The sequence below is a fragment of the Sorex fumeus genome, unplaced genomic scaffold (genome assembly GCF_029834395.1).
Source record: "Sorex fumeus unplaced genomic scaffold, SorFum_2.1 ptg000050l, whole genome shotgun sequence".
NCBI lineage: Eukaryota > Metazoa > Chordata > Mammalia > Eulipotyphla > Soricidae > Sorex > Sorex fumeus.
This window is the reverse complement of record NW_026606107.1, coordinates 19172390-19184317: the sequence shown is the minus strand read 5'-3', so window position 1 is coordinate 19184317 and position 11928 is coordinate 19172390. Positions and strand designations below refer to the sequence as shown.

The 11928-nt window shown below is 37.2% G+C and overlaps 1 protein-coding gene across 6 annotated transcripts in view; it reads right to left on the bottom strand.

Moving 5' to 3' along the window:
* Window positions 1-8485: 8485 nt before the first annotated feature.
* The window catches only part of ATRX (ATRX chromatin remodeler), a 222326-nt gene continuing 218883 nt past the window's right edge, over window positions 8486-11928 (bottom strand). For all 6 annotated transcript variants that reach the window (XM_056124203.1, XM_056124204.1, XM_056124206.1 and 3 more), the window contains one exon: window positions 8486-11380. In XM_056124203.1, the coding sequence (XP_055980178.1) occupies window positions 11090-11380 (291 nt within the window). In that variant the 3' untranslated portion in view covers window positions 8486-11089. The remainder of the gene's footprint in view (window positions 11381-11928) is intronic.

Here is an 11928-nt window from a genome sequence, read left to right as displayed (position 1 = left end):
AGGCTAATGGTACTTTCAAAGATGCCACGCCACTGGCCGAGCAAGTGAAAACAGAGATAGATAAATGGGACTATCTTAAACTAAGAAGCTTCTGCACCTCCAAAGAAACAGTGACCAAAATACAAAGACAGTCTACAGAATGGGAAAGGATATTCACCGAATACACGTCTGACAAGGGGTTGATAACAAGGATATACAAAATACTGGTGGAACTCCACAGGAAGAAAACATCCAACCCCATCAAAAAATGGGGCAATGAAATGAACAGAAACTTTCTCAAAGAAGAAATCCGAATGGCAAAAAAACACATGAGAAAATGCTCTACATCATTAATCATCAGGGAGATGCAGATCAAAACCACAATGAGATACCATCTCACACCTCAGAGACTGGCCCACATTCAAAAGAACAAAAGCAACCGATGCTGGTGCAGATGTGGCGAGAAAGGGACACTCCTTCACTGTTGGTGGGAATGTCCACTGGTTCAGCCCTTTTGGAAAACAGTATGGACGTTTCTCAAAAAATTAGAAATTGAGCTCCCATTTGACCCAGCGATACCACTCCTGGGAATATACCCCAGAGAGGCAAAAATGTGTAGTCGAAGTGACATCTGCACTTGTTTGTTCATTGCAGCACTCTTTACAATAGCCAGAAACTGGAAGAAACCTGAGTGCCCAAGAACAGATGACTGGTTAAAGAAACTTTGGTACATCTACACAATGGAGTACTATGTAGCTCTTAGAAAAGATGAAGTCATGAAATTTACATACAAGTGGTACAATATGGAAAGTATCATGCTAAGCGAAATGAGTCAGAAAGAGAGGGATAGACATAGAAAAATTGCATTCATCTGGGGGATATAAAGCAACAAAATATGAGATAAATACCTAAGAATAGCTGAGATCAACACCAGAAGGATTATTCCATAGCTTAGAGGCCAGCCGGATATTCTAGGGGAAAGGGCAGTTCAGATAGAGAAGGGAACGCCAAATAAAGGGTGTTTGGAGGATCCTTCCAGGAGGGGAAATGCATGTTGAAAGTAGACTATGGACTGAACATGTTTGCCACTCAATGCCTCTTTTGCAGACCACAACACCCAAAAGGAGAGAGAGAACAAAGGGGAATGCCCTGCCACAGAGGCAGGGTGGGAGGGGGGTGGGGGGAAATGGGCACTGGTGGAGGGATGGGTATTTGATCATTGTATGACCGAAACTCAAGCACAAAGATTTGTAAATCTACAACTGTAGCTCATGGTGCTTCACTAATAAAAAAAAATGTTATTATAAATAAAAAGTTTTTTCAAGAATCACAGAAGCAGTTTTTATTACAGAAAAAGTTGAAAAATAAAAATAAAGATAAGTAATGGGCAAGAGAGATAGCTGAATTGGCTGGAGCACTTGTTTTACATGCCAGAAACCTGGGTTTGACTCCAAGGTCAGCGGTTTAGCAGCCTGAGTTCTCCTTCGCAATGTAATTGAACAGATTCACAGTTTCTGGGAATTAGAATTGGACATCAACATGTAAAGGATAATTGCCAACCCACTACTTTGCTACAGATTGCACATTACAGAAATGATGGACTTTTCATGCCCAAGAAACATGGAATTGCCCAGAACATTCCTATTTTGACTTCTTTGCATCCCACATGAATTTGTGCTTGCTGTTTCCTCTAAGCCATTCTCTTTAACCTCTACACATCCATATTCTACATATTTTTCCTTTGAGCGGGGATATGCTCCCTAAGAAGTGCTCGGGGAGTCCTGAGAGCCACTCCCTGCAATAATACTTGTCCAACTCGGCCGAAGTTTCAGTGTTCAGACTGGCAGGTGATAAAATGCTGCTTAGGCACAGTGATGCACAGAGGCCACAGGGGTTACACCTCGTCGCGCTGAGTTGAGCTGGAAGGGAGTATAGTGTCAGAGACAAAACTAGAAGTCTAGCACACAAGAACCAGCCCTTTGAATTATTTACATGACCCATCCTTAGCTGTATAAGACTTTGCTCAAATGATACCTTGAGTTTATTAGGTGTGAAATAAAATAACGTAGGTGCTGGAGAGATAGTAAAGCAGGTAGGGTACTTGTCTTACACAAAGCTGGTATAGATTTGATCCCCAGAACTCCATATAGTCTCCTGAGCCCACCAGGAGTGATCCCTTAGCACAGAGCTAGGAGTAAGCCCTGTGTATTGTCAGGTGTGGCCCCAAAAGCCAAAATAAATCTAATGAGATCAGAGAGACAATATAGCTGGTAATGTGCTTGCCTTGCATATTACTGACCTAATCAGATCTTCAGTATCACATATTGTCTCATAAGCACCACTAGGTGTGATCCCTGGGCACAGAGTCAGCAGTAAGCCATGAGCATTGTCAAGTGTGACCCCCAAACCAAAATAAAATTACTTCAAAATGCTTCTGCCTTAAAGATTCTCAATTGGTGCTTAACTGAACTTGAAAGGAATCCATTCATTAAAAAAATGAGTTTCGATCTTTAAACATATCTTTAAAAATTAAGACTGAATTCTTCAGATATTTCTGCTTGAATCACAAAAGCAAAAAGAGAAAGTAAAACCCTCTAGTTACCCCAGAAGAAGAACTGAATTAAATTCCTTGAATACACCAAGAGAATCATTTCTTTAAGTGCTTGCTTAAATTAAAAGCAGACAAGTGAGAGCTGGCATACAAAAGAACAAAATAATAAGGTACTCCAGTGATTTCCAAAAGGCTGGGATAAAATCATGGTTCTAGGAAGAGTTACAGACTTATTCAATGGCAAAAAACATAGAATCAAACACATGCTCTAAAATCCTGCTTCTCTTTAGTTGGGTGACACTGGGAAAATAATGTAATTATTTTGAAACTATTTCCTCACCTGTAAAACAGAAATTATGAAAATGACCATTACAGTGTCTTATGCATAATAGACACCTAATAAATCATTGCTGTGTGATGGAAGATTTAGAGAGCTGAGGGAACTTTTCCAAACTCATAGAGGTAAGTTCATACTAAGCCCTAAATTCTAGCACACCAAAATATTTTGCTTACTGTTCTTCAGTTTTTTGAAAACATGTGAACTGTTCCTGGTTGTCATGGTACATCTCTAAACCTTAATAGTCATCTTGGGGCTGGAGTGATAGCACAGCAGGTAGGGTGCTTGCCTTGCATGTGGCCGACCCGAGTTCAATTCCCAGCATCCCATATGGTCCCCCGAGCATCGTCAGGAATAATTCCTGAGTGCAGAGCCAGGAGTAACCCCTGAGCATTGTTGTGTGTGTGAGACCCAAAAAACAAAAACAAAACCTTAATAGTCATCTCTATTTTGAGTGTTCATAAACTAACACAGAACTTTGTTTTTATGTAAATAAAGCAAACTTTCTAATTTGAAAGAGAATGTCTAAGTATTGGAACATCAACTGGCTTCACCTGAGGAAGGCTGAATGTTTCCAAACTGGGACTGAAGGATACTGAGTTCCAGAAAGTGGAACAGTGCTTTGAAGAGTCCAAGCATGTAAGTTTTAAAGGTTGAAAACCACTAATCTAAACCGCACTGAGCATGATACAAAGAACCTTTTAAAGAAATATCACTCTAAACAAGATCCTGAAGCCACACTCTAGGTATCAAGTTTAAGACTTTGGCTCACTCTCGATTCTCATTTTAATGTTTAATTCAGTATCCATCATTCTAAAACTTTGCTTAATGTAGTCTGGTAGACGGAAAAAAAGATTTGGAAAATAAAGTGAAATAGGAAGGATCTGTATGGAGTGGAATGAGAAATAGTGTCAAAATATAGAAGACTTAGAGACCTTGAACTCTTCCCCTCAAGGAGTTTTTGTTTACCAGATTATTAGGGCCAAGGGCTGGGCTACAGAGTCTCAGCCTCTTATCATATCCAGCATTCTTTGGTTCTATTTTTTCTTTTTTGGTTTTGGAGCACACCCCAGAAGTGCTCAGGGCATACTCCTGGCTCTACATTCAGGGATCACTCCTGGGCTCTGGTGCCAGGGATTGAATCTGGGTTAGACTTGTGCAAAGCAAGCACCTTACCCACTATACTATCCTTAGGCCCCAGCATTCTTTACTTCTAAAAGTTTCCTTTACCTAACTTCTACCACACACTGAGGTATTAGAATATATGGGTATAGAATGTATGAATTTAGGGGGGCAGGCAGGCATTTCATTTGTGTCTAGCACATTCAGGAGTATATACAAGAAATGAAGAGGGTCAGAAAACTTGCTAATAAATGGTTTACATTGCTAAGAAAGACAGGATCCAAGCAAGTCTAACTCACTAGAGCATTTGATGGCCAAACTTTATGCCATAATGTAAATCTACCAAGAAATGGGAATGAACTAGATCTTATGTATTACCCAAGTTTCTTTTTCATAAATTTGGTTTTATTGCCTTTGAAATGTACCAAGCAGGCTAGACATAGGTAACAGGAGTGTGGGGACACACACACACACACACACACACACACACACACACACACACACGTATTTCATTTTCTTTGTTCCAATAAGTTTTTCTTTTTATAAAACTCACATCTCAAAAAATGCCACGTTATTATCTAAATATAAACAAATATTGCTTCCAAATCCAATATAAGGGCTGGAGCGATTGCACAGTGGGTAAGGCGTTTGCCTTACACACGGCAGACCTGGCAGACCCGAGTTTGATTCCTCCGCCCCTCTTGGGGAGCCCGGCAAGCTACCAAGAGTATCTCACCCTCATGGCAAAGCCCGGCAAGCTCCCCGTGATGTATTTGATATGCCAAACATAGTAACAACAAGTCTCACAATGGAGACGTTACTGGGGAGCAAATCGATGAACAATGCGAGGACAGTGCTATAGTGCTAATCCCATATAAACTTCATTCAGACCAATTTAAACATTGACCCAATCTGAGTTTTATAGTTATGAATAGAATGTGAAGTTAAAAATTTATTAAAAATGTGCCATACTGATTTATATTTACCCTTGTGTTTTACATATAATAACCTAATCAGGCAACCAAAATATAAGAATCAAATCCTTAAATGTGTTTTTTCCCCTCAGATTTTCTGCAATGAATTCTAGAAGCAGTAAAGAAACAGCTCTGGGAGTGCCTCTGGGCAAAAGATAAAGGAGCTTACAGAGAGTGGAAGTGGTCATTATAGTCAATTACAACTTGACTTATCTGCTTTGTCATTAAAATGCCTGTCGGACCTTTCATTTTACTAAATCTTGGTAAAGAGAAGATGTGTCTTAGGGGGAGAGGGTTAACCCAAATGCTTTCTAATGCTGCTCACAAATTTACCTTGTAACTTCAGACAAACACATAGCCTTTCATCTTTAAATTGTGTTGCTTCAGTTAAACCCTCTTTGGCTAAAAGGGACCTGAGGAAATCACCTGGTCCAGTCTCCTGACTTCAAGAAAGCAAAGTATTATTATCATTTCCAAATGACATAAAGACTCAGAGAATTGGACATATATCTCAGAGAAATGGACATATATCATTTCCAAATGACATAAAGACTCAGAGAATTGAACTAGAATATGTCCTTCTGCCACTTAAGTGCAATGGATTTTATTTTGGTCTCACTTTAACTATCATGAGAAAAATATAATTATTGTTCTCACAGATATGTTATATACAGGTTAATGTATAATAACTACAAGGCACACTGAAAATGCCAAGGGAAGCTCATAAATATAACATTACCAGCAGAGATACTGGCACTTGGAATGGATGGGTCTCAAGGAAAAGCAGGAACATAGGGTTTAGTCCTGAGCTTGAAGAGCAAAGAATTACACTCAACTTAGTTATATAGAACAAATATCGTTTCTACAAATATGTAAAAAGATATTAAATAGGAATAATCATAAATTGAGAAAGAATAGGACTTATCATTATAAGTTTGAGAATGTAAATAAGAGTAAGATATCTTGACTGCAAAATCAGGAACCCTAAACAGTGGATTTTTCTTCACTGTCACTGTCCTACTGTTGTTTATTGATTTGCTTGAGCGGGCCCAGTAATGTCTCCATTGTGACACTTGTTACTGTGTTTGGCATATCGAATACATCACGGGTAGCTTGCCAGGTGAGCAAGATAGATTGCCATACAAATCTCGGTAGATTGCCATACTCTCCAAGAGGGGCGGAGGAATCAAACCTGGATTTTCTTATAATTAAAAAAAAAATCATGGGAATAATCTTTCAGTAGTAGTATTGCAAACCACAGTGCCTAAAAGGAGAGAGAGAGAGAGAGAGAGGAGGAGGAGGAGGAGAAGGACGAGGAAGAGGAGGATGAGGAGAAAAGAAGTGTAGGCTGAGTAACAGGGCAGGAGGGAAACTGGGACATTGGAGGCTGGAAACATACATTAGTAAAGAGTGTTGGAACACTGTATGACTGAAACCCAATCACGAACAACTTTGTAACTGCACTATCTCATTGTGATTCAGTAAAAATCATGGGGCAAGAGAAATAGTATAGGGAGTAGAGTGTTTGCCTTACATGTGGCCAACTTGGATTTGATCCCTGGCATCCCATATGGTCCCCCGCCAGCAGTTCCTGGGTACAGAGCCAGGAGAAAACCCTGATCATCAGTGGGTATGGCCCCAAAATGCCCAACCCACCAACTCAAATTTTCATCTGTAGCCAGAGAGATAGTAGCAGGACACTTGCCTTGCATGTGGCCAACCTGGGTTTTACCCATAGCACTCCAAAATGTTCCCCAAGCACCATAACCTGATCTTTCCCCTTTTGTCTTTAAACTGTCTGTGGCCGGATTGCTGAATGGCTGAACATGGGACCTATCTCCAACCTTATATTACGAACTATTCAAATTACTACTGCCCAAATCACCATCCATACCTGTACTTTGAACACATCAGCCACCTCATAAACCCTCATTATGCTCCATATTGAATCATTCAGGATTTCAAGGCCTTATGTTCACTCCAATCTAGTCTCTCTCTCAATCCTTCTTACTTTTGTTCTCCTTATTTCAATATTTCTTTCTTCTGAAATACCTGAAACAAGTCTCATTCATGCAGCTGGTAAACCATCTCTCTTCACCTTACTTAAAAGCAAACATGCATCTATGATGAAGACTCTAGAGGATCAGGCCTATTTAATAGGTAGAAGTATTTTAGTCACTTGATAATGATTAGCTAAAGGATACTTAAGTCAAAATTCCCCTCCCTGATAGAGAACATAATGTGAAGTGTGGTGGGCATAGAGATTGCTTAAGATATGTATTAAAGAGTATTAAAAAGGTCATGCATTATTTTAGGATTTCTCTCACCCTTTATTTAAGTTGTATCTTTATTATCCTCAATAAAGGAAGCAATTCATAACGTTTCTGCCTTGTTAAAGGCATACAATAGTTTTTTTTTAAAAGTCCTTATAATCGAGAGGAGGAAGGGTGATTCGCTTAGCCAAGTTAAGAACAATGATGTCAGGAAGGTTATATCCAATGAAAGGGTGAGCAGAATATATCATAAAGGAATTTTATGGCAGAATACACACTGGAGAGTAAAATTCTTTTTCCCCTTTTGATTTAATTTTATTTAAGGCACTGAGAGTAAAACTCTTCGGCAGGGATAGATCAGGGTCAATTTCATTATTAAATCCAACACAAGTGATGTGGACAGAGTTTGGTTTCCTGGCAGATACTAAACTTGGAAACGGTCTGGTTTGGATTTTTAATTTTTATTCACCTCCATATAAAAACATATAAAAAGTTGTGCAGATAAAAAGCATTTTCTGAAAATAGTAAATTCATTGGGACTGGCACAGATTACAGACTTCTAAAAAATTTAATGGTGGAATAATTTTCCTCTTTAAGAAGAGAACTAATTGGAAGTGGACCAAAGTCATTTGAGATAAAGTCTGGTGAAATAAAGGTGGGCAATAACCTGAACTAAATGTTTAGTAAAATCAATTGTAAAAAGTTGACCTATTTTATGTTTTAGAATAAGTATCTATATATCCTGTCACCATCAAAGAAACAATGATTAATGGGATAAGGTTAAGTAATTGCTTTAAAAGTTTTGTTTGGAGAACAGAAATGTGTATTTGATTTTATGATGGGTACTAAAGGGAGAAAAGATATAGTTATGAATGATTACAAATATTCAGAATCTTGAAAGCCAGGTAAGGTTTCCAACACCCTGCTCTGACTTTGGGATGACAGCTTTTTTAAAATCAAGTATTGATTAGTAGCCCTCCTTGACTTGACACAGCAGTTAGGAAGCAAGAAATGATGCTAAACTGCAAAACTAAAAACTAACACAAATGCACACAGGCTTCCTGGTATGTACATTCTTTTTGAGGACAGAACTCTCCTTTACAGAATTCAGCACATAACAGTTTCAGAAATCGAACTTCTTGACCTCCCAATATTAAATAACTAAATGTTGCAAAAGAACCACCATTAAAAGGACATCAAAAGCTATACATTTTATATGAAACAATATGTGCACAGATTTTCAAAGCTGTGAAAATGCAATAAAGAGCACAACACATTTTGGTCACTTTATTAAATGACATTAAATAGTTTCAACTACTAAACAGCACTTTGAATGGTGAAAACACAGATAGTATTATTGTCATACTTGAATGCTTTTCTTTAAAAACACAATTCCAGTCCTCATATATATTATAAAAAAGCCTTAAAGGAAGAAGTGACATATTTTCTACAGTACTTAATATACTCAATACAGAACTAAAAAGCAGTCTAACAGAAATAAAGGCAAGTCTTCACAGCTGTATGATTTCAGCAGCCAAAGCTGGATGATGGACTGAAACATTACTATACAACTGGGACAAAACATATACATCACAATACTAAGCAAAAACGCTTTACACCCCCAAAAATAAAGCAGGTTACAAAATGTGGAGAATTTAGCAGGCAAAACTGTTTTACAAGCAACATTTTAAATCATCATTTAAGCCAATGCAACTATTTAAAGCATCTAAAACAAATATAAAAATGAGTCTTTTAGTATCTTATTGATATGATTTCAACTTTAAATATTTGTTAAAGCTTGATGTTATACTCAAAGTACATATTATGTAGCTAAAATGTCAAGTGAGTAGAGTGTACAGTGGTCCAAGTTTTATTTCAAACTCTAATTTCCAATTAACCCTTCTATGTATTATCTTTTAAGTCATAATTTCATCAAAGGTGAAAAGGCTTAGAAGATTGTGGAAATTTTTCACATCTCTATCTTTGAGCAAGTAAGTAAGTAGACCATATTGAAAATTCCCAAGTCTAGTAAACCAGGTTTAAATTGTTTTGGACTTGTAGAAATACCAACTGATAGCAGCTGGCCAGAGTGTACTGCCTTCAAATAAGTATCTAATAAATGCTGTTTTTTTTCCATTTATTCTAAAACGCAAACACACATCTCCCCCCCACCCACCCATAGCAATTAAATAGATTTTGTTGATTGTATGTCTGCCATAATATCCAAATGTATGGCATCTGTTAGTGATAACTTACCATAAGAAGGTGGGGGTGAAGCCAGCAAACTGCACAAATTCTCTATCACAAACCTAGTGTTTCTGGATGTTATACAATTTTTTCTTTCAAGATAAAAATGGAAATTCAATAATCATATATACAACTCAAAACAATTTTAGCTACTGTTAAATTCACTCTAATCCAGTGATACTTAGAGCAAATCCTCCACCCACCTTCCGTTTTTTTCTGGATTCCTTAGCTCTTTCTACTACCTGTTACTTTATCTCAAAAATGTTTTTGCCATGTTGATCCCTAGAGTTTAACAATCATTCTGAAAGGAAACTCAAGCAATCAAATTGTACATGAATAAAAATAGGTAATTTTTACAGGCCTGGGTTAAAAAAAATGACAATGTAAATCTTTTCTAGTAAAATGTCATTAAGGGTATTGGATAAATTACTCAATCAGAAAATCAAACCACAGATAAAAATCAAATTAAAAGAACTTTGAAACATAACTTAACCAATAAAATACAAGGAAATTGTGGGAAAAGAATATAATGATGAGCTAAAGGAATAACACAAAAGGCCGGTGATCTTTTAAGAGGAATTATTTCACAATACTGACAGTACTGGGAATTGTTAAAGCACATTCCTCATTGAGAACTTAAAGTCAGCAATAGTTCTGCCATTCTGATGTTGTTCATAAAAAAGGGTGTGAACATAACAACCACAAGTCAGCCTTGACCTCCTAAAATGCTAGAACTTGATTTTGTCATCCACATCCCACTGCCAGCAACAGGATGAAGCCTAGCACTGGCACCAAGCAGTTAAAAGTGTCTTTTAATATATTAGTGCCAAGTGAGAGAAAGTTCATGTATAGAAGATAATCCCCAACTCTGAAATTTTACCAGTAATTATTTCAGCACATGAAACTGGAAAAAATGGCAGAAAGACTAAAGTAAAAGGAATTCTCTTCTTAGGCTATACTTAAGGCTGTTTATACAATGCTAAGATAACTGCAAGACTCCTCCAATATTTAGAGCAGTAGTATTTAAGAATATTGCACACAATTTGTGTCAAAGATAACACTTAGTTTCTAACTTTCACAGAGATGATATAGCAGGAGCCCAGTTTCAGATTTCAGTCAAAAGAATATTAAAACCATTTCAATCACTTTAAGCAAGAAATGGATTAAGTACAAAAGTATCTCATAACTTGAGGAATCAACTTTAAGAACTCAGCTGTGCATTTTTATGTAAAGAATGAATATGTAAATCTGCATTCCTTCCTAAATTTATTAATTTTATGACAATTTTATGGTTGCTAAAGCAGGCATAAAAATTTAGAGAGGAAATCTGTAGAGTTGTTACTGTTATGGAAGAACTTGTTTTCACTGAAAACAATTTGAAATATCTTCTGTACTCAATGTGTGTAAGAAGATTCTAGGCAACATCACTGACAAAGGTCAGGAAGAAATGATATGCCTATTAAAAAAATTTTCAAACTAATATGGAAGATTAGCATTTAAGGGGACCAAACTATTTATACAGTTGAGTTCTGTTAAGTCATTGATTCCTAAAAAAATAAAAGATCTTTCTATGATTTTACCAATCCTTTAAGCTTTTAGTGCAAAATCACATTGATTTCCCTTGGGAAGGTCCTGGATTTTTGCTTCTCATTGGTGGTGGTGCACGCTGTAATGGTGGTGGCTGCATACCACCAGCCACTGACTGATACATTCCTCTCATATCAATCTGCTGGTAATTAGAAGGATTCATTATTAAATTTGGTGGCTTTGGCATCATGAGGTGACTCAGTGTCGCTTGTTGGTAAGTCATCTGTTGCTGTTGCTGTTGCTGCTGCTGTTGATTGTACTGCTGCTGAAGCCTTCGGTTCATAAGAATTCGCTGAACACAGCTGATTAACTAAAGAGAAAAAAGGGATCTGTTAGAAGTGCATGACCTGTCTCAAAGAGGCAAGTATCAAGTTTTGGGTTAAAATCAATTTGTTAAGGGGGTACCATACCAAAAGGAAAACATGTTATTGTTATCACCATTACTAATCTTATGGCATCCACAGGACCATTACTGTAGAAACCAGTTAGTAACACCATTTATGGCTAAATTCTCTTAATGATTTGACTATTATATTGCAACCAGCATTTAGGTTAGTTGCCATAGTAACCTGTCCAGCACTGTAATTAGTCTCAAGTATTAGTTACAGCACTTTTTGTCAAGTCTCCTTCCTTTGTCATTCTTTTGAATATTTCACATGATGAAAACTAAATATTTTTAGTGACAAACACCAAAGGGAGAAAGCACTTGCAGTGGGAACAATTCCTACAAAGAATGTCTCAAATTTCCCAAGATAACTTAAAACCACAGTGATTTCTAAGTAAAATTCCTACCACAGGAATGGATTCTCTGGTGTCAAAAGTTGAAATTTCCCAGTTCAAGACAGATGACTGGCAAAC